Source organism: Athalia rosae, chromosome 6 (assembly GCF_917208135.1).
Source record: "Athalia rosae chromosome 6, iyAthRosa1.1, whole genome shotgun sequence".
Taxonomy (NCBI): domain Eukaryota; kingdom Metazoa; phylum Arthropoda; class Insecta; order Hymenoptera; family Athaliidae; genus Athalia; species Athalia rosae.
In genome coordinates this window covers 14071660-14094541 of record NC_064031.1, presented here as the reverse complement: position 1 = coordinate 14094541, position 22882 = coordinate 14071660, and the positions used below count along the sequence as shown (strand labels likewise).

Genomic DNA, 22882 nt, shown 5'->3' with positions numbered 1-22882 from the left:
ATCTGTGTTATCGGACTTCAAATTTATTTATCGTTGACAATTTTTCAAACCAATTCCAAAAGCTTCCCAGCGCTCACCGATCCCGAAAATCGAGAGGCCTCGCAAAATTTAAAAAATATGAGTCAACGCCGATTGCTTTGGCAAAAAAAAAGTTCATTGCCTCACGTCTACTTTCTGATCTCATTCGCACGTTCGATCGGCCTAAGCTGAACTCGTGTGTGTGTCGTTGGCGCGGAGCATTGGTTCAATCATTATCTCCACGAAAATGTTTAATCACTTGAAATTTCTACAGTCTGCAATTATTTGTCGAGGTCAATGCGCTACTACCATCTCGTTATTCGGGACAACAGTTAATTAAATCTACCGAATTACTGATAGTAACTAATTATCGAACTAATTACATAATACGATACGAGGCTCATGTGCTCGAATTCGCATGAAATTATTGATCAAATTTTGCGCAACGTTGGTCGCTTTTCATAGGATTGGGAAAATCTATTCCATTTTTCTTTTTCTTCCCAAAATTTTGTAAAAGCACGATTGTGGAAACGCCTTTCGCTTCTGCAACGCCTGGTACTTTCCTGACGAACCGGTCTCGTGATCCCAAGCCGTCGGAGCAAGCAGTTATCAGGTGGCAGGTAAATTCTCGACTCGCCAGAACTCTGTCCGTTCAACGGCCACCTTCTACCTGCCTAGGTCGATCGTCGACGGTACGATCTTCGAATCGAAAAACTGTAGATGGCGTGTCATATTTTTCATTAGAGCAGGTTTCTCATTGGTAATTCGTTAGGCAGGTCAAGCGCTACCACATCGGTTGGCGTTCGGTAGCGTTTATCGGTCGTTTGAAAATCTAAATTCCGAAGAGCGATTAAATTCTGTGTTAAGATTTTCGCTCCAGTGCGGGAATACCTCGGTACCGATCGGCATGGGATCGTAAGCCTGAGATACTCGGCTTGGCTCGAAATCGTTGTAGGGAAAATCGCTATGGCCAGGCAGTCGATCGCTGTACGCGTTCGCGATAGGTAGTGCGGAATGAGGTGTTTTTCTGTGGATAATAACGGCCTGGAATGTTTTGACAAGTGAAGAGTTTCAGTGGCGGTGATATCGTTGCGAAAAGTACGTCGGTAGGGTGAATCGAAGGTGGGAATTCGTCGAGATCGAAAGTAGCGAACCAGCCGTTAGGACCGAACGCCGATCGAGGTAGGTGCCACTCAAAAATTCCACATTCAAATATTCGCCTTAGGTTAAGGTTTACAGGGCTATCGTCTGTGAACCTCTCCGCCTCGGAGACCCGTGGTGCAGCCTCCGTCCTCCGTCCTCCTCCGCCTTCCCCTCTCCTCCCTCCTCGCCCACCAAACAATGCCGTCCTTCGGACACTCGTAGATCCCGAGAACCGAGGACCCCGACAGCCGTGACCGGCGAGACTACTCGGGTACGAACCCAAAAATACTCCGGCAATAGTGTATACCTGCTGAAATTCCTCCCGTATACGATCTTCAGAAGTTTCGGTATCGTAACCAAAGGACCGAATAACCGCGGGGTAGCAGAAGCCTGCTAACTGACAAGCGTCGAAGAGATGCAATTTTCTTCTTTTTTTTTTTTGCTTTTGTATTCTTATTTAACGCGTTCCACTTCCTCTCGTGTACGCCTGTTACGTTATACTCTTCATTTTATTTATGCATGCAAAAGTTTCGTACTACCGGTTAAAGAGGAGTTCATACGTACTGATAGATACGATCGGCGTGGTTTTGCTTATACTCTAAGTACTATTACGGAGTCGTAATGAGAGGAGGATGTTACATGTGTACGCGGAAATTGCTCTTTTTTGCCAGGTATTTTTTGCAGTGACATCTCCATTAACATTAAGTGTACACCGGCATCCCCGGTTATGGAGTAGCTACGATTATTCCAACTATGGCGTATTTCATATCGTCGCTGCGGGTTACGGCGATGTCGAAAGAATTTATTGGAAGGAAATCCAACGAAAATTTCAAATCGAGAAGAATCCGACGATGGCCATTTGATCGTTCTCGATAGCGTAACGTGTACTCGTTTCGATTTTGTTAATCGGATCGTCCGTAGCAACGACGAAGAGCCATCGTTGGAATGAATTACGTTTCGATTGAACTGTTATCCGAATCCCCGTAGCCATTGAACTGGAATTCAAAGGTGTATATCATAGAGGGATACTTTTGTTCGCGTAATTATTGTCTGGGTTTCGAGTCTCCCCGTTGCAAACTCGTACAAAAGGGGCGTTGCGAAACACGTTGGCGATACCATGTATCTACGAACGCCGATTGATACCTGACAAGCTCGTCCTTGGGTTCTCAACCTCGTCGAATGATAAATATTTTCTACCCAAAGATAGGTGGCAACTACGGCGGCGATTCGAATTTGAAAGGGTAATGCCAGACGGCGAACGAATCACTAGCTTCATTCGCTTCACGTACTTATGCCACTCGACGACGACGAGGCATAATCAGATCATAAAATATCGCATGGTACCGAACAAAGGTATCAGATGGATTCTTAGAACGGATTTGCAACTTTATGCGCCCTGACATTTACCTCATTTTACTTCCGTGATTTGATCCACTTTCCCTTCGGCGGAATTCAAATAGTTTTCGATACAGAAACGTATTCGGTTTCCACACGGTTCGTATAATAGGTGAAACGAAATATTGTTTCCTCGAAGAAAATTGATCAGAATTTAACTGAATTTTCCAACGATTCAATTCACGTAATTTTCTCTCGACGGTTTTACGAGAACAGATAGATCGGATCTCGACCGTTCCGTACCGCAGCGAGCGAGCGGTATGTGTCTTCGTAGTTTTTCGGTCATTTTTTTTTTCTCCTCGCTTAGTTTCCGGTCAGTACGGTCAGTCCGCTGGTGAGATTAAAAGATACCGGACGGTCCGGATCGTTGCCTTCTCGTACTTAATTGCTCTCGTACACGAGTGTAAAGATTTTAAATTCTTCGCTGCCTACGGGTTACGCGAGTAGCTGTACTGTACTGTAATACCGATAAGTGTGTTGGACAGTCGAAGAGAACAGCTGTTTTTCAAACCGCGCTACAGACTTATGGAAATGCGTACCATGCGTTGATTATATTATCGGTAATTCCCGAGGACCTCGTTAGATTTCTACGCCTAGATTAATCAACGTAAGTGGGTAATCGGCGGAAACTCGCGATGTTAATGAAACGGTCGTTTAGCGGCCGCTCTCACCCGATATAATTCTTAAAAACACTATATTCGTACCTTGTATGGGATACCCCGTGCGTTCTAGACGTCGAGCATCGGGGCAATTGATTACTCGGATCGCATGTCGGCCGCAATCAGGGTCACGCCTGTTGGTTCGCCGATCGCAACGTAGAAATCGCACTTCGTCCGACAGCGTTTCAGAAATTAGTGGAGACGCTACGGGATACGGTGCAGCAAATTGTCAGATAAGATAATCGCGCACAGCTAATCCGCACCCGCACATACATCCAACAATCGCAGCATCGGCTTTCTAGTGAATCATTTCTCTGTGTCGTTTACGGTTTCAAGTTCGAGTCGAAGATGAGGTCATGATCCTCTCACCTGCGGCTAGGTCAACGTATATTTTCTCATAGATGAAATCTCCGCAGCTGATACACTCGACAGACCAGAATCGAAAGCCGCTGGTCTCGATAAAAATCACATCTCTACTCGTTGCGAGATGTTGAAACGTCGATGCAAAGAAAGGGAATCTAAGCGTTTATCTTTTTCCTTTTTTTTTTTTATTGACGAATAATAGACAAGGACTTTTTGAGTTCATCTAATAGAAAGGAGTCCTTCGGGTGCACGTGTCCATATTTCTTTGTCACGCTTTTCTAGCAGCGGGATATGCGATTGAATTAACGGGTAATGACTGATTTTTAAGATCGGGCCGAATGACGTTTTTTCGCGAAAGTATCAGTTTTTTAATTACGTCGGAATTGAATGGAGCCGCGCGTTTGCTACTTCTGTCGTACGTCCAGATCGAGGTCGCAGTTGGTTCCTAATTTTAGCTATCTAATAATTTTCTATAATCGTAGCTCAAGTTCTCTCCCAGTTACATTCATGAATCCGAAGCCCATCACCTTCCCGAGGAAGCATATAAAATTTATAACCAGCGAGCAAATCCTCTAGGTACATCGTCAGCGCCTGATTACGGCCAGGTTTTCGTTTCGTCACAGGAGAACTCGTCTTCCAGAGTGACGGGGCAAAATTCCTCGGGTGAGACTCTTCGAAGATCGCCAATGTTCAGTTTCGGTTTGACAGGTAATTCAGACACGAGAATACCGAGGGGTTCGCCATCGTTGTGTTCCGGAGAGTCTTCGTCCACGTCGAATTCGGCAAAGTCCTGAGGTGTCACCTTGATCCTGGTGGATGCGAAGTCCTTTTCCGTGAACGTGACGATCTTCACTTTGTTCTTCTTGGCGGGCTTCGGTTTGTCGGTTTGATCCGTAGTCGCGGAAACCCGGGCAGACTGACGTTTGCCTTTTTTCGTCTCGGTATTTCTCTTCTTCGCGGTATCGTTTTTCAATCGTTCGGTCACCGGCTTCGGGCTTTCCTCGACTATTTTGCTCTCATTGGTATCGAGCTCCTTCCATATTGGAGGGGGCTCGGTTGTAGCGTTCGCAGTTTCCAATTTTACGTGATCATCGGCCCCGGTGTCGTTCGATGTAAAATTTTTTTTATCCAGAGGAAGTAATTCCTCCTGTTCCGAGTCGCTCGTTTTATTCACCGTGGGACAAACGTCGGTCTCGCAAGTTCTGATGATTTCCTTCAACGGAAGGTCTTCGGAGTCAGGCGTCGATACTACAGTATTGCTTTCCTTACCACCGGCCGCGCGATAGGCCTTCAGGTCAGCCAGCATGTGAGGATTCTTGTCGTATTCCGCCTTCAAGTAGCTTTGAAATCGATTTTTGAAATAAGTGTCTATCATTTTCCATACGCTGGTACTGTACCAGGACAGTATGCCGACCAGGAATACACCGCGAAAAATAAATGCCAACATCTTCGAGTAAAGTTCACCGAACTGTTCGCTGATTGATTAATCGGCTGGTTCGCGAGGACGCGAAATCTGAGGTATCGGAGGTCAAATTAGCCGCACGTCGAGTCACCGCGGACTCACCGCGATCGATGCACTTTCGAAGGAGCGTTTTATTGATTTCGGTTTCGATCAAGGACTTGAAAATTATTTCACTTCTACTATAGTTCTGATCCCGGATCGTCGATGATTCGGTATTACGGGTCACCGCGGTAAAATGAAAAAGGGCCACCCCTCAGTCCTCCTCGCCCATTATGTAATCTTTGACGATGAAGAGAGCTTCTTGCATGTTTGGCCATGCCATCGTGATGAAAACAACCAGTGAATTTGCGACGACGAACAGGCGCATCAGTTCCACACCGCTGCTAGAACGGAGCCATTCGCTGAATCCCTCATTTTGGGCCTCGTCTTCGAGCGCGATATTGTCCTGGGCCTTCTCCTCGCGTTTGGTAGGCTCCCTTCCCTCCTTTCCAGATCTCGCGTCTCTTCCGTCCCTCGGATCCTTGACGTCGGGACGACCGCGTTTCTTCATCTTGCAGCCTCCTTGCGCATCACGGACGAAGTCTTTTTGAAACGACTGAAATTCCCGCAGCCGAGGTAGATTTTAGAAACTGAAATAAATAAAGGGACCCTCAGAGATTCAATTATGGTATAATATCGCGGTGCCAAACGGAGCAACGACTGCTACACCGTGTCTGGGGATCAGAAATCGATAGAGTTATGAGGAATATAGGCACGGAGAGAGGAAGATGAAAAGGAAGAGAGGTCCTTCAGGATAGTGTGGACGTTATCGTCGCGCGACAGGCGCCGCAATGGCCCACTTCGATTCTGATAACAACAATTGCAGCATTCCATTGCCGAGTTGACCCATGGCAGGATCCAACGTATATCTATACATTTAGCTCGTCCATTCTCCTTTTTGATCTGATAAATTTTCTCCCAACTCTGCACCACTGTCTATTTTGTTAAGCGTACGTTCGAGTGACGTGGAGGTCGAGAATGATACAGCTAAGTATTTTCTTATTTTTTTTTTTTTTTTTTCTTTACCCCCCATACACACACATCAGTCGTTCGAAGTGCCACCCCAGTCTACGTGCGCGTGAAGAGTGTAATTTTTTAGAAAATTATTTCTGTAGCAGGGAGATAACTTAGTGAATATTACGCTCAACTTACGCAACGACCATCCAAAGTGCTTCACTAAATCCGATTAGGCTGCGTTTTCGCCCGTTCAAGTACACGGTGAAAAACCGCGACGTTGGTCCACTAAAAGTAGATATAAATAACCCCAATGTTATTTATTCATAAGATACTTGGGGGGGGGGGGGGGGTTTCTTTTATATTTTCATACGCCGGAGCTGTAGCACATGTACTGATTAGGTTACATCGTTACATTACATAAAAAAACCATCACTTCAGGATGCTTGAATTTTGTATCTTCGAAAATGTTCAAAGCGGATAAAACAATATTAGATCAAAATTTGAACTCGTTGAGATAGCCAAGTAACATTTTATCAAAATACTCCTTCGACACATCGAAACGATTCTCACTTTGACACCTGAAGATTAACGAATCGATTTCTCATCGCCATTCCAAAAATGTTACACTTTTTTAAAAAATTAAAGACACGATCAAATTAAAGGAAACTAAACGGCGTCAGATCTTCCGTTATTTTTATTCACGTGACCCACTACGCTCGAACGACGCGATGAAATTTGTCCAACATTCGACGGAATGATAAAGAGTGATTTCACGTTGATGCAAAAGCGAATACTACTTTATATCAACTGTCGATGAAAAATTTCACCTGATCTTTCACAGGAGTCGTTGAGTCGTCGGTTGATCAACTCCCTGACTGCGGGGTAGGTGATTTCGTGTCCAGCTCTCGGTTGAGGACTCGACGAGCTTTTAACACCGTACTGTCCAACGGAAACCGAATATGGCTTCTCTTCGGGGGTTAACTAAGCTCGTTAAGGAACCCCTAGAAAAGCTCGTGTCTCTGGTATCCCGACGTGTAGAAGCGTATATGTAGATACGTGTTATAGGTGGTCCCTTGGAGTTGATATTCACTTTCGAGCGATAGTCGGTGATTTTCCACAGCGAAGCTTAAAATGAAGTGAAGAATAGCGGGAAATAAAATATAACGTCGTTACGCTCACCGCGGAGACCGATCGGAATCGAATCGCTCGCGATACCGCGCGTCGTCTATCGCGTTTTTACATCAACCTTCGCGAAACGCGACGTAGTGCTGCCGAGCGCCATTCTTATACAATTTCCTTAACTCGGATTCCGAAGGGCTGAGCAAGCTAGATTGCCTCCGTTTGCATGAATATCTAAACTCGATGTACGCTACACTGTAATACGGAAACCTACGTACCTACGGGGTCGCGGGGTTCGGCGTATTTTGGAATGTTTGCCGACTCAATCAAGCTTGCTAATTTCATTGAACCGCCGAGCAGCCTCCTATTCCAACACGTTTGAAAATGTTCGAAGCTACCCGCGGCGCGGCTGTACGTACAAGCTGCTAGCTTAAGTAAGCTACTCGCATAATTAAAAAAATGACATCGTTACCCGCGTCGTTGCCACGACGAGGCTGACGAAGTCAATTACCGCTGGACGGAAGAGGAAATTCGAAACGACGAAAAACGTCTCCATTTTTTGACGAGGAAAAAGCGAGAATTCGCTAACACCGAATGTTTGTGTATTTTTCTCCTCTAGTCTTCGCTTTTCGAGGCTCCATTTCGTCTTCTCCTATCTCCATGATTTTCCTCGAACGAAGTTTTTCCTACTTTTATCATCTCGTTTATTTTACTCGAACGTTGAGATATTTTATTTCTGTACAATTATTCGAGAATACCAATGTTTGCTAGAATACGTGAAATGATGATGCAAAATTTGTGACCGACGAATATTTTATCGAAGAATATTGTTGCTTAATTTTGAATCGCATTTTTACACAATGAGATGTTCGCGCCGTCTCATGAGTTCCGCGGACAGATTTCGTCACCCTTTGCATTAAGAAGTTTAAAAATGTGGCTAAGTGGTTCGCATAGCCGTCCCCTAATTGTTTGTAACAGTTTCGTTGAGACTCGTTGTGCACTTAAGAGGGTTGTACGGACATTTGCGAAGACTGAAGGTGATTCCTACCTTTGGAACGGGGTAAAACTTCCCCATTAAATCATCGAAGAATTTCAGCTGGCTGAAGGATCTCCTCCGGCCAAACGACGTTCCGTCAATTTTCAAATTATCTGAGCGTAACTGATACCCCGGCGAAATATCCGAAAGTTTTAACAAAGTGAAAGAACGCCATCGGTGCATGAATGGACATTTAAACACAATACATACCCATTTGTATAGCGAAATGACCTCGATGCCGACGCCCAAGTGACGCGCAGGTCCTAATCAATCAATCAGCGTCTCGAACTTCGCGCCTGTTTCGGACATATCTACTAGGGTGGGTGGGAAAAATTTTTTTTTTTTTATTTTCCTAGCATAGGGGCGGAATTTGTACATTATAAAGAGGGGAGATTTTTCAGATGTGAAAAAAATTTGTTACTTGATATTTTGAGGTGGCTACCGAAAAAATAGGGATAACTCAGTCGATTTTAGAGATAGATCAATTTGGCTTCCAGATTCGAATTTCTGAGATCGAAATACATGAGAATAGCATGGGAAAACCAAGAAAAAAAGATGTTGATTTTCGACCAAAAAATCGATAAATTTGCACGGGTTCAAATCCCCTCGGGATTTTGGGCAATTTTTTTTTTTCTCGGCAAATCGATCGTATGACACTTTTCTGATGTATTTTGACCTCAGGAACACGAATCTGAAAGAGAAATTGATCTATCTCTCGAATTGACCGAGTGATCGCCAATTTTCAGCTTTTCGGGATCAAGAATAAAAAATTCATTTTATCGTCTATTTTCATGTGATTTTTACCCAGAAATTTGAATCTGAGGAGATGAGAATTGATCGTATGGCACTTTTCTTATGTATTTTGACCTCAGGAACACGAATCCGTTGTCCGAATTGAGCTACGATTTTTTCCCTACGAGATATCCTCAAATTTAAGCCAAAAAATGCGAAAAAATGGGGATAACTCAGTCAATTTGAGAGATAGATCAATTTGGCTTCCAGATTCGAATTTCTGAGATCGAAATACATGAGAATAGCATGGGAAAACCAAGAAAAAAAGATGTTGATTTTCGACCAAAAAATCGATAAATTTGCACGGGTTCAAATCCCCTCGGGATTTTGGGCAATTTTTTTTTTTCTCGGCAAATCGATCGTATGACACTTTTCTGATGTATTTTGACCTCAGGAACACGAATCTGAAAGAGAAATTGATCTATCTCTCGAATTGACCGAGTGATCGCCAATTTTCAGCTTTTCGGGATCAAGAATAAAAAATTCATTTTATCGTCTATTTTCATGTGATTTTTACCCAGAAATTTGAATCTGAGGAGATGAGAATTGATCGTATGGCACTTTTCTTATGTATTTTGACCTCAGGAACACGAATCCGTTGTCCGAATTGAGCTACGATTTTTTCCCTACGAGATATCCTCAAATTTAAGCCAAAAAATGCGAAAAAATGGGGATAACTCAGTCAATTTGAGAGATAGATCAATTTGGCTTCCAGATTCGAATTTCTGAGATCGAAATACATGAGAATAGCATGGGAAAACCAAGAAAAAAAGATGTTGATTTTCGACCAAAAAATCGATAAATTTGCACGGGTTCAAATCCCCTCGGGATTTTGGGCAATTTTTTTTTTTCTCGGCAAATCGATCGTATGACACTTTTCTGATGTATTTTGACCTCAGGAACACGAATCTGAAAGAGAAATTGATCTATCTCTCGAATTGACCGAGTGATCGCCAATTTTCAGCTTTTCGGGATCAAGAATAAAAAATTCATTTTATCGTCTATTTTCATGTGATTTTTACCCAGAAATTTGAATCTGAGGAGATGAGAATTGATCGTATGGCACTTTTCTTATGTATTTTGACCTCAGGAACACGAATCCGTTGTCCGAATTGAGCTACGATTTTTTCCCTACGAGATATCCTCAAATTTAAGCCAAAAAATGCGAAAAAATGGGGATAACTCAGTCAATTTGAGAGATAGATCAATTTGGCTTCCAGATTCGAATTTCTGAGATCGAAATACATGAGAATAGCATGGGAAAACCAAGAAAAAAAGATGTTGATTTTCGACCAAAAAATCGATAAATTTGCACGGGTTCAAATCCCCTCGGGATTTTGGGCAATTTTTTTTTTTCTCGGCAAATCGATCGTATGACACTTTTCTGATGTATTTTGACCTCAGGAACACGAATCTGAAAGAGAAATTGATCTATCTCTCGAATTGACCGAGTGATCGCCAATTTTCAGCTTTTCGGGATCAAGAATAAAAAATTCATTTTATCGTCTATTTTCATGTGATTTTTACCCAGAAATTTGAATCTGAGGAGATGAGAATTGATCGTATGGCACTTTTCTTATGTATTTTGACCTCAGGAACACGAATCCGTTGTCCGAATTGAGCTACGATTTTTTCCCTACGAGATATCCTCAAATTTAAGCCAAAAAATGCGAAAAAATGGGGATAACTCAGTCAATTTGAGAGATAGATCAATTTGGCTTCCAGATTCGAATTTCTGAGATCGAAATACATGAGAATAGCATGGGAAAACCAAGAAAAAAAGATGTTGATTTTCGACCAAAAAATCGATAAATTTGCACGGGTTCAAATCCCCTCGGGATTTTGGGCAATTTTTTTTTTTCTCGGCAAATCGATCGTATGACACTTTTCTGATGTATTTTGACCTCAGGAACACGAATCTGAAAGAGAAATTGATCTATCTCTCGAATTGACCGAGTGATCGCCAATTTTCAGCTTTTCGGGATCAAGAATAAAAAATTCATTTTATCGTCTATTTTCATGTGATTTTTACCCAGAAATTTGAATCTGAGGAGATGAGAATTGATCGTATGGCACTTTTCTTATGTATTTTGACCTCAGGAACACGAATCCGTTGTCCGAATTGAGCTACGATTTTTTCCCTACGAGATATCCTCAAATTTAAGCCAAAAAATGCGAAAAAATGGGGATAACTCAGTCAATTTGAGAGATAGATCAATTTGGCTTCCAGATTCGAATTTCTGAGATCGAAATACATGAGAATAGCATGGGAAAACCAAGAAAAAAAGATGTTGATTTTCGACCAAAAAATCGATAAATTTGCACGGGTTCAAATCCCCTCGGGATTTTGGGCAATTTTTTTTTTTCTCGGCAAATCGATCGTATGACACTTTTCTGATGTATTTTGACCTCAGGAACACGAATCTGAAAGAGAAATTGATCTATCTCTCGAATTGACCGAGTGATCGCCAATTTTCAGCTTTTCGGGATCAAGAATAAAAAATTCATTTTATCGTCTATTTTCATGTGATTTTTACCCAGAAATTTGAATCTGAGGAGATGAGAATTGATCGTATGGCACTTTTCTTATGTATTTTGACCTCAGGAACACGAATCCGTTGTCCGAATTGAGCTACGATTTTTTCCCTACGAGATATCCTCAAATTTAAGCCAAAAAATGCGAAAAAATGGGGATAACTCAGTCAATTTGAGAGATAGATCAATTTGGCTTCCAGATTCGAATTTCTGAGATCGAAATACATGAGAATAGCATGGGAAAACCAAGAAAAAAAGATGTTGATTTTCGACCAAAAAATCGATAAATTTGCACGGGTTCAAATCCCCTCGGGATTTTGGGCAATTTTTTTTTTTCTCGGCAAATCGATCGTATGACACTTTTCTGATGTATTTTGACCTCAGGAACACGAATCTGAAAGAGAAATTGATCTATCTCTCGAATTGACCGAGTGATCGCCAATTTTCAGCTTTTCGGGATCAAGAATAAAAAATTCATTTTATCGTCTATTTTCATGTGATTTTTACCCAGAAATTTGAATCTGAGGAGATGAGAATTGATCGTATGGCACTTTTCTTATGTATTTTGACCTCAGGAACACGAATCCGTTGTCCGAATTGAGCTACGATTTTTTCCCTACGAGATATCCTCAAATTTAAGCCAAAAAATGCGAAAAAATGGGGATAACTCAGTCAATTTGAGAGATAGATCAATTTGGCTTCCAGATTCGAATTTCTGAGATCGAAATACATGAGAATAGCATGGGAAAACCAAGAAAAAAAGATGTTGATTTTCGACCAAAAAATCGATAAATTTGCACGGGTTCAAATCCCCTCGGGATTTTGGGCAATTTTTTTTTTTCTCGGCAAATCGATCGTATGACACTTTTCTGATGTATTTTGACCTCAGGAACACGAATCTGAAAGAGAAATTGATCTATCTCTCGAATTGACCGAGTGATCGCCAATTTTCAGCTTTTCGGGATCAAGAATAAAAAATTCATTTTATCGTCTATTTTCATGTGATTTTTACCCAGAAATTTGAATCTGAGGAGATGAGAATTGATCGTATGGCACTTTTCTTATGTATTTTGACCTCAGGAACACGAATCCGTTGTCCGAATTGAGCTACGATTTTTTCCCTACGAGATATCCTCAAATTTAAGCCAAAAAATGCGAAAAAATGGGGATAACTCAGTCAATTTGAGAGATAGATCAATTTGGCTTCCAGATTCGAATTTCTGAGATCGAAATACATGAGAATAGCATGGGAAAACCAAGAAAAAAAGATGTTGATTTTCGACCAAAAAATCGATAAATTTGCACGGGTTCAAATCCCCTCGGGATTTTGGGCAATTTTTTTTTTTCTCGGCAAATCGATCGTATGACACTTTTCTGATGTATTTTGACCTCAGGAACACGAATCTGAAAGAGAAATTGATCTATCTCTCGAATTGACCGAGTGATCGCCAATTTTCAGCTTTTCGGGATCAAGAATAAAAAATTCATTTTATCGTCTATTTTCATGTGATTTTTACCCAGAAATTTGAATCTGAGGAGATGAGAATTGATCGTATGGCACTTTTCTTATGTATTTTGACCTCAGGAACACGAATCCGTTGTCCGAATTGAGCTACGATTTTTTCCCTACGAGATATCCTCAAATTTAAGCCAAAAAATGCGAAAAAATGGGGATAACTCAGTCAATTTGAGAGATAGATCAATTTGGCTTCCAGATTCGAATTTCTGAGATCGAAATACATGAGAATAGCATGGGAAAACCAAGAAAAAAAGATGTTGATTTTCGACCAAAAAATCGATAAATTTGCACGGGTTCAAATCCCCTCGGGATTTTGGGCAATTTTTTTTTTTCTCGGCAAATCGATCGTATGACACTTTTCTGATGTATTTTGACCTCAGGAACACGAATCTGAAAGAGAAATTGATCTATCTCTCGAATTGACCGAGTGATCGCCAATTTTCAGCTTTTCGGGATCAAGAATAAAAAATTCATTTTATCGTCTATTTTCATGTGATTTTTACCCAGAAATTTGAATCTGAGGAGATGAGAATTGATCGTATGGCACTTTTCTTATGTATTTTGACCTCAGGAACACGAATCCGTTGTCCGAATTGAGCTACGATTTTTTCCCTACGAGATATCCTCAAATTTAAGCCAAAAAATGCGAAAAAATGGGGATAACTCAGTCAATTTGAGAGATAGATCAATTTGGCTTCCAGATTCGAATTTCTGAGATCGAAATACATGAGAATAGCATGGGAAAACCAAGAAAAAAAGATGTTGATTTTCGACCAAAAAATCGATAAATTTGCACGGGTTCAAATCCCCTCGGGATTTTGGGCAATTTTTTTTTTTCTCGGCAAATCGATCGTATGACACTTTTCTGATGTATTTTGACCTCAGGAACACGAATCTGAAAGAGAAATTGATCTATCTCTCGAATTGACCGAGTGATCGCCAATTTTCAGCTTTTCGGGATCAAGAATAAAAAATTCATTTTATCGTCTATTTTCATGTGATTTTTACCCAGAAATTTGAATCTGAGGAGATGAGAATTGATCGTATGGCACTTTTCTTATGTATTTTGACCTCAGGAACACGAATCCGTTGTCCGAATTGAGCTACGATTTTTTCCCTACGAGATATCCTCAAATTTAAGCCAAAAAATGCGAAAAAATGGGGATAACTCAGTCAATTTGAGAGATAGATCAATTTGGCTTCCAGATTCGAATTTCTGAGATCGAAATACATGAGAATAGCATGGGAAAACCAAGAAAAAAAGATGTTGATTTTCGACCAAAAAATCGATAAATTTGCACGGGTTCAAATCCCCTCGGGATTTTGGGCAATTTTTTTTTTTCTCGGCAAATCGATCGTATGACACTTTTCTGATGTATTTTGACCTCAGGAACACGAATCTGAAAGAGAAATTGATCTATCTCTCGAATTGACCGAGTGATCGCCAATTTTCAGCTTTTCGGGATCAAGAATAAAAAATTCATTTTATCGTCTATTTTCATGTGATTTTTACCCAGAAATTTGAATCTGAGGAGATGAGAATTGATCGTATGGCACTTTTCTTATGTATTTTGACCTCAGGAACACGAATCCGTTGTCCGAATTGAGCTACGATTTTTTCCCTACGAGATATCCTCAAATTTAAGCCAAAAAATGCGAAAAAATGGGGATAACTCAGTCAATTTGAGAGATAGATCAATTTGGCTTCCAGATTCGAATTTCTGAGATCGAAATACATGAGAATAGCATGGGAAAACCAAGAAAAAAAGATGTTGATTTTCGACCAAAAAATCGATAAATTTGCACGGGTTCAAATCCCCTCGGGATTTTGGGCAATTTTTTTTTTTCTCGGCAAATCGATCGTATGACACTTTTCTGATGTATTTTGACCTCAGGAACACGAATCTGAAAGAGAAATTGATCTATCTCTCGAATTGACCGAGTGATCGCCAATTTTCAGCTTTTCGGGATCAAGAATAAAAAATTCATTTTATCGTCTATTTTCATGTGATTTTTACCCAGAAATTTGAATCTGAGGAGATGAGAATTGATCGTATGGCACTTTTCTTATGTATTTTGACCTCAGGAACACGAATCCGTTGTCCGAATTGAGCTACGATTTTTTCCCTACGAGATATCCTCAAATTTAAGCCAAAAAATGCGAAAAAATGGGGATAACTCAGTCAATTTGAGAGATAGATCAATTTGGCTTCCAGATTCGAATTTCTGAGATCGAAATACATGAGAATAGCATGGGAAAACCAAGAAAAAAAGATGTTGATTTTCGACCAAAAAATCGATAAATTTGCACGGGTTCAAATCCCCTCGGGATTTTGGGCAATTTTTTTTTTTCTCGGCAAATCGATCGTATGACACTTTTCTGATGTATTTTGACCTCAGGAACACGAATCTGAAAGAGAAATTGATCTATCTCTCGAATTGACCGAGTGATCGCCAATTTTCAGCTTTTCGGGATCAAGAATAAAAAATTCATTTTATCGTCTATTTTCATGTGATTTTTACCCAGAAATTTGAATCTGAGGAGATGAGAATTGATCGTATGGCACTTTTCTTATGTATTTTGACCTCAGGAACACGAATCCGTTGTCCGAATTGAGCTACGATTTTTTCCCTACGAGATATCCTCAAATTTAAGCCAAAAAATGCGAAAAAATGGGGATAACTCAGTCAATTTGAGAGATAGATCAATTTGGCTTCCAGATTCGAATTTCTGAGATCGAAATACATGAGAATAGCATGGGAAAACCAAGAAAAAAAGATGTTGATTTTCGACCAAAAAATCGATAAATTTGCACGGGTTCAAATCCCCTCGGGATTTTGGGCAATTTTTTTTTTTCTCGGCAAATCGATCGTATGACACTTTTCTGATGTATTTTGACCTCAGGAACACGAATCTGAAAGAGAAATTGATCTATCTCTCGAATTGACCGAGTGATCGCCAATTTTCAGCTTTTCGGGATCAAGAATAAAAAATTCATTTTATCGTCTATTTTCATGTGATTTTTACCCAGAAATTTGAATCTGAGGAGATGAGAATTGATCGTATGGCACTTTTCTTATGTATTTTGACCTCAGGAACACGAATCCGTTGTCCGAATTGAGCTACGATTTTTTCCCTACGAGATATCCTCAAATTTAAGCCAAAAAATGCGAAAAAATGGGGATAACTCAATCAATTTGAGAGATAGATCAATTTGGCTTCCAGATTCGAATTTCTGAGATCGAAATACATGAGAATAGCATGGGAAAACCAAGAAAAAAAGATGTTGATTTTCGACCAAAAAATCGATAAATTTGCACGGGTTCAAATCCCCTCGGGATTTTGGGCAATTTTTTTTTTTCTCGGCAAATCGATCGTATGACACTTTTCTGATGTATTTTGACCTCAGGAACACGAATCTGAAAGAGAAATTGATCTATCTCTCGAATTGACCGAGTGATCGCCAATTTTCAGCTTTTTGGGGTCAAAAATTGAAAATTGATTTTCTCATCTATATTAATGTAATTTGAGCTCAGGAATCCGAACCCAAAAGGAAAATTGATTTATCTGCAAAAATGACCGAGTTATTTTCGAATTATCGCATTTTTCGGCATAAATTTAAGGATATCTCGAAGGAAAAAAATCGTAGCTTAATTTGGACAACGGATTCATGTTTCTGAGGTCAAAATACATAAGAAAAGTGCCATACGATCGATTTTGAAAAATAAAAATTTTTGGTCAAAATTTGAGATTTTTCCAAGGGGTACCCCTTACGCCTTTTCAAATTTTGGCCAAAAATTTTTATTCCCCAAAATTGATCGTCTGGCACTTTTTCAATGTATTTCGACCCCAGGAACATGAATCCGTTGTCCAAATTGAGCTACGATTTTTTTCCTTCGAGATATCCTCAAATTTATACTGAAAAATGCGATAATTCGGCAATAACTCGGTCATTTTCGCAGATGGATCAATTTTTCTTCTGGATTCGGATTCCTGGGCTCAGGTAACATTCATATAGACTAAAAAATCAATTTTTCATTTTTGACCCCAAAAAGCTGAAAATTGGCGATAACTCGGTCAATTTTAGAGATAGATCAATTTTTTTGTTAGATTCGGATTTCTGAGGTCAAAATACGCAAGAAAAGCATATCAAACCCAATTCAAACAATGATTTATTTTTTGCTCAAAAATCGATTGACTAATCATCAATTATTCGCTGTCGGGAGCAGAAAAATTATGAGACATATCGATTGGTTTTAGTCGTATACTCACTTTGATGCGTCGCAATTCCTGCATGGGTCGTAATATTCGAACTTCTCGGTCTGCCAGGGAGCCAGAGCTAAACTGGAGTCAGGTAGCCACGGGCGCGCGGTTTGTTGTGGGGCGTCACCTCTGCTCAGCCCCCAAGGTGACGTCTCACAACAAAGCGCTACGCTGCTGGCTACCTGACTCCAGCAAAACTCAGGCTCCCCGACTCAACTTCAATTTCAAGTCAAAAAAAGAGCATATAATTTTTCGATTTTATACTTGAATTAGAAAAATAATAGGCAAAGAATTTTTAACAGTGAACAAGTAAAAATTAATTACAATCGATAATTTTTATATATTTTCCATTATTTTTGACCAAGAAAAAATTTTTTTTGCTGGAAGTACCCCACTTGATCAATCATTCATTCAAAAAATGAGTGGGCTACCTTAAAATATCAAGTAAAAAATCTTTTCTCTTTCTGAAAAATTTTCTTTTTTCATAAGGTACAAATTCTGCCCCCATGCTAAAAAAATTAAAAAAAAATTTCTTTCAACCCACCCTTATATCTACCCCTTCCCGCATTCAAGTAGGTATCTCGCCAGATTTATCGGACCTGCGTAGCCGGCCACTGGTCATTCCCCGGAACCGCGTATAAAAAAAGGACCGTATGTGAAAAGTGTCGTTCTTTTTAAACGGGCGAAAAATACGAGTAGATCATATTTTCTGGTCCAGAATACTGGAAGGATCGGTTTATCTACTCGAATCTAACGGCAATTTGCGGTCCAATCTCGCGCGTTCGCCAATCGATTCTTTTCTTGTGCATGCTCGATCAACGAGCTAAAGGGCGTTGATGGGTTTGACAACGTGATAATTGTTGTTTGCGGGTTGTTTGGTCAGGCGTCCTGCCTAATTGCCCCCGACAGTTTACGGCCTCTTGTTTGTAGGTGTGAAACTTTATGAGCACTAGATATAGCCTCATTGCTCTCGATATCCCTGGGCTGGACGAAAATTAGATCAAGCCGATTGTATAACCAATTCCATAAAAATTAACTTTGGGATAAAGTTTTCAAATTTTACAATCAATCGGCATTCATTTACTGCTGCAAGTCAAAGACGTACGTCGAAAACTTTGCGTATACATTTCGAATCGGTTGTACGTATCCAGCGTGTTCTAAGGTCCGCGGCGGGTGGATTTCAAAGAGAAGTTTTCCTCCGTAGCTATACATGTGCAGGGATGTGAACTTATTTCGGTTATGCCTATCCCATAAATCGAAGCATGAATAAGCAACATAAATTTGAATACAATGCCTTCGCATCAGAGGAAGCGGCGATGCGCGCCGGCATCAGAGCTGAGAGGTACCAAACGGGTATTGGCGAAAAGTTAATTTCCTCCTGAGTGAATATTGGAAAGAGATTTAGTGCCGGTAAAGGAGCATACAATTTTTCTTGCAAATAAATAGGGGCCTCCCCTTCCCCCCCAAAAAAAAAAAAAACACACATAAATATGAATAAAATAATTTCTCCCGCGACGCAAATCTAGCACATTTTGGCGACGCGTCCCTTTTTTTATCGATAAGAGAAAAAATAAAATAAATAAAAAACGTCAGGTGAAACTGTTCTCATAAAATATGGATTTCGCGGTATTTTTAATACCGCAGTAATATGACGCGCGGTCTGGAAAAACGAACCAATCGAAAAGGCGCTTCGAATTTTCTTTGTCCGCAACGATCTCCCGGGATGATCCGGCTGTGGGTTTTGTGCGAACTGAGGGCCGGCTGAATACGCCGGAGGTTATTTAGCCGGCGTCAAAACTTCCCTCAAGTATTTGATGAAAAAAAAAGTGCGGAATCAAAGCGAATCCCCTCACAGCTCGTTATGTTTGCTATTTTATTTCAAACGGATGATCGTTTATCTTGCAGGAAGTAATATACGTTACGGGAATTCAAAAAGTACACACGAACTTCAGCATCCAATTTCTCGTCCGATGTTATTTAAAAGGCTAGACGATTTGACGCGAGGGAGGAAATTCCGAAATAGTTTGTTTCTATCCGGCTTCGCGCTCTCATCCGTACGCAATTTCCTGTACAAACCCTAGTGCAAATCTACAGCCTTACCGATGGTAAAATTTCCTCCAGGTAAATCTCGAAACGAAAATAAAAACCAATGCGCTGGCAAATGAATCAGAGTTGACGGATGTCGGGAAGAGAAAACAAAAAAAACCTTCTCGCCTAGCTCTCTTGGTTTTCTTCGATCGAGCGACCGACGCCATATTTTTGAAGAAATGATTTTCAACCGTCCACGGAATCGAAATTACTTCGATACTCCTCGCTCAAAAACTCGAGAAATTCTTCCGCATCTCGTCAAGGCGGATTTTGAAGTTGGCGTTTGGCGGTAGTAATTTTTTCGTCAGCGTCGTTTGTTGTCCGGGGTATAAACTTTCGTCGCATAGAAGTCCATAATAGGGGGCGTAATTCCTTCGCGTCGAGTAAAAGCCTAAAGAGACACGACATCTCGTCGTTCCCAGTTCGCGAGGCGGTTACTCGGGTAATAAGCCTTATAACGTATATAGCGTCTCTAAACTGCGCTCATCACCCGAGGCGAGAGTTGAGTCCAAACGCGTTTCGAACCTCCCCCGTTCCCAAAAGCACCCCTATCAACGTTATAGTTGGAAACCTAGGAAAGTGTCCCCCTCTGTAGTACACCGAGTTCCATATACCTACCACCTCTCCGTATTTACCGTCGCGACGCATTATTCACGGCCCCCTAATTAACATGACGCCGTCAAAGATCCTCGTATATTCGAGTCGAATGGCTCGCCTCTAATAATATCAGTCCGTTATACAGTCGCGGGTATTAACTTCACAATGATACGCGGTGTCTGTCGCTAAATTATGGCTATAACGAGGAACGATTATATCGTTCAAAACGAAACCCATGAGTTCGAAAACGTTTGTTTTACTCTCATCTGAAAGATGAAAAGAAAAAATAAATTTTCCCTTAGGTACAGTACTTGACTCGAATTGCATGCGGAGCTTTGAGCTTTAGAAATTCAAAGTTCCTGACTCGACTTGTGGTAATTTTTTTTTTTTTTTTGTAAGGTTTTGATGTGTGCGGGAAATTATTTGATGAGAAAATCACCAGATCCTCGCAATGTCGCGTCTAATTATAAATTTATTGTAATATAAGAACGAGACTATCCAGCTTCTCAAGTTCACTTGTACGCGATCAACGCTTCTTAGCTGCAGGAGCGAGCGAACGTTCTGCGAAAGCAAGATAAGATAAATGAACAATTAACAAATGGCTGTTCAATGAATGGAATATATTCAACTCCTGGACACTCGAGCGCAGCAGTGAGCAGCGTTGAGAAGACACGTAATCATTAATCAGTCTTTGTTCTCGATTCGGGATGAACGGGGAACTTTGAAGGGAGAAAAGCTGGCTGATTTTTCTTCAGAATTTGAAAAAAAGCTTTCAATTATCGGCACTCGAAAGTAACTTCGACTCGTACAATTGCTCGTAACCTTGGAAATGTAATTCCCCCATTGGTTGACTCGTGGAAACGGGTGAAAGAGGAAAATTGAAATAATAAAATAACGAATGAACCGGCCGCATAAAAGGATGCCCACTTTGTGAAAAACTTTGAAAAGTGTCGGTAGGAGACCTTAAATTTTCAGCTGTCTTACTACCGCCCCAGCTTTATTCGGAAACTTTAATGAACTTCAAGGTATATCTCCAGCGTTAAAATATCCGCTGCAGTAGCGCCTATAGCACACAATTAATTGAGTCGGTGGCGTTGCAATTAGCGAAAAAAGTTGAGGGCGGAAAAGGTCCTCCACGCTCCACTAATTATCGATCGAACTTGCAGGGCTCCTGCGGCCTATAATTTCGTACCCTAGCTTAGTCGTAATTAGTGCGTAGGAATTTTTACCCCTTATATACACGCGCGTTCTTAATCCTCCAATTAATTATTCAGTCCTTCGTCTGTTTTCTTTTCCTCCATATTTATGTATAGATTTTACGTTCTTCAAGTTGACGTTCTACAGAATCAGCTTAGGTACATAAATATCGTTCGTGTATAGGTATAGGTAAGGTTGGCAACCTTTCGAAATGAGGAGGGTGAAAATTTGGCCGACTTAACAATTCGAACGTGCGTAAGATGGAAAATGATTTTTCCAAATACCTGAGTGTACTTCGAATATTTTTTCTCTGGATAAAACTACATTAGGATAATCTTCTTTTTCATGTCCAACAATCGCGTCTAGTCGAGCCCGCGACATTACCACCCTATAAGAGCCGTAATATCGCTTGAGAGGTACACGAAAAAACAAAAAAAAAAAAAATGAAAAAAGAAGATGAAAGCTGAGGAGATCAATGCGCCGCGAAGGTGACGTCCAGAATGACCCGGCTGTTAGGTTGAGACCTGACTTTGAAGCCCGTCTGCGATCCACCGATGGTGTAGGGCTCGTCGCACATTACGCCAACGCTGCCGTCCCGGTTGATGGCTCTCACGTAGTGAAACTCACCTGTAAACGTGACACGTGTCAATCACCCGCGCGTACGTATGCGACTCGCTTTTCGCTTCTCCATCATATTTCGGGGGAGTAAGGAAAAAGAATCTACGAGCGTCTCTGAGGTCCCGTTGGAGTTACGGGTGGAAAAATAAAAGGACTCGATCCGTTTACCCGCGGACTGTCGGTGGTACACGTCAGAGATCCGGAGAAAATGTTGGGTACAGAAAAAAAAAAAGGGAAAGGAAAATTCTTTTCCACGCGTCGACGCGACGTTATTGGATATTAACGAAGGCGATGGCCCCGATCGGGTGCATTATTGCGTCGCGGAAGGCACTTACCTCCTGGTACAGAGAACGTAATTATGCCGGTCTTCACTTCGTCCGATGGATTAGTGATCGAAATTGAACGTGTGTAAACAGCCTCATTTGGGAGACGATTACCGACGATCAAATCACCGGGAAAACCACTCCTTGCTCCGTAGATGACGCTCTGCTTGCGAACATAACATAGTCAAAAGACATTGCATCGTTTGAGATGAGGACGTTGAAGCTTTGTGGAAGAAATAAAATAATTCAAAAGCAACTGCGCGACAAATAGAGGTTTTTCAATTTCAGCCGATAACATGATTTTAGAACAGCTTTAAGTTCGACTTTCCAGATCTCGGCGGATTTATACCGCTCGTTATCGGCAAAGTTCTCACATTAATTAGTTTCGGAAACTTGTGTTCTCTTTTCCGACTGTATTTCACATTCGTTGATCACTCACCGATTCATCCGCGGATATTTCATTCTCTTCGCCGAGTTCGTAGTGTCGATTATCACCGGCAATAATTTCCTCGTCGTATGCCGTTGCTCCGGTGACTGGGTGTGAAGTGGCGATCGTAAAAAGTGCGAACCCGAAGACTCCGTGAATGAGCAACATTTTTGATAAACTGTCCGAACGCCGTACGTGTCAGCGAGTTTTATAAGCGGTTGATGCTCCGCCATATCTACACGTATAACGTAATACGATATGGCTATCGAAAAAGGTTGAATTTCTCTTTACCTCTTTCCCTTTTATCTCACGCGAGTAGAATACGAATCGG

At 41.0% G+C, this 22882-nt stretch overlaps 4 protein-coding genes across 9 annotated transcripts in view; 1 reads left to right on the top strand and 3 right to left on the bottom strand.

Annotated features, from left to right (window-relative positions):
* Position 1: 1 nt before the first annotated feature.
* Positions 2-5040, bottom strand: LOC105687610. Its single transcript, XM_012403401.4, has one exon. The coding sequence runs from the start codon at positions 5023-5025 to the stop codon at positions 4174-4176; it is 852 nt and encodes a 283-aa protein (XP_012258824.2). The 5' UTR covers positions 5026-5040; the 3' UTR covers positions 2-4173.
* Positions 801-22882, top strand: part of LOC105687582 (tyrosine-protein phosphatase non-receptor type 13-like) — an 88164-nt gene continuing 66082 nt past the window's right edge. For all 3 annotated transcript variants that reach the window (XM_048657339.1, XM_048657335.1, XM_048657336.1), the window contains exon 1: positions 801-1200. The gene's annotated coding sequence lies outside the window, so the exon portion shown is untranslated. The remainder of the gene's footprint in view (positions 1201-22882) is intronic.
* Positions 4950-7095, bottom strand: LOC105687618. 3 transcript variants are annotated; one of them, XM_048657354.1, is made up of 3 exons: positions 6864-7095; positions 6227-6321; positions 4950-5669 (listed from the first exon to the last, which is right to left on the bottom strand). In XM_048657354.1, exon 3 carries the CDS (start codon positions 5588-5590, stop codon positions 5294-5296), a length of 297 nt encoding a protein of 98 aa, XP_048513311.1. In that variant the 5' UTR covers positions 5591-5669; positions 6227-6321; positions 6864-7095; the 3' UTR covers positions 4950-5293. The 3 variants fall into 3 exon arrangements, with proteins under 3 accessions (XP_048513311.1, XP_012258833.2, XP_048513312.1); XM_012403410.4 differs by having other exon boundaries at positions 6232-6321; positions 6864-7090; XM_048657355.1 differs by lacking the exon at positions 6227-6321 and having other exon boundaries at positions 6864-7091.
* On the bottom strand, positions 21473-22848 carry LOC125501431. 2 transcript variants are annotated; one of them, XM_048657351.1, is made up of 3 exons: positions 22564-22848; positions 22137-22290; positions 21473-21810 (listed from the first exon to the last, which is right to left on the bottom strand). In XM_048657351.1, exons 1-3 carry the CDS (start codon positions 22717-22719, stop codon positions 21656-21658), a joined length of 465 nt encoding a protein of 154 aa, XP_048513308.1. In that variant the 5' UTR covers positions 22720-22848; the 3' UTR covers positions 21473-21655. The 2 variants fall into 2 exon arrangements, with proteins under 2 accessions (XP_048513308.1, XP_048513309.1); XM_048657352.1 differs by having other exon boundaries at positions 22137-22287.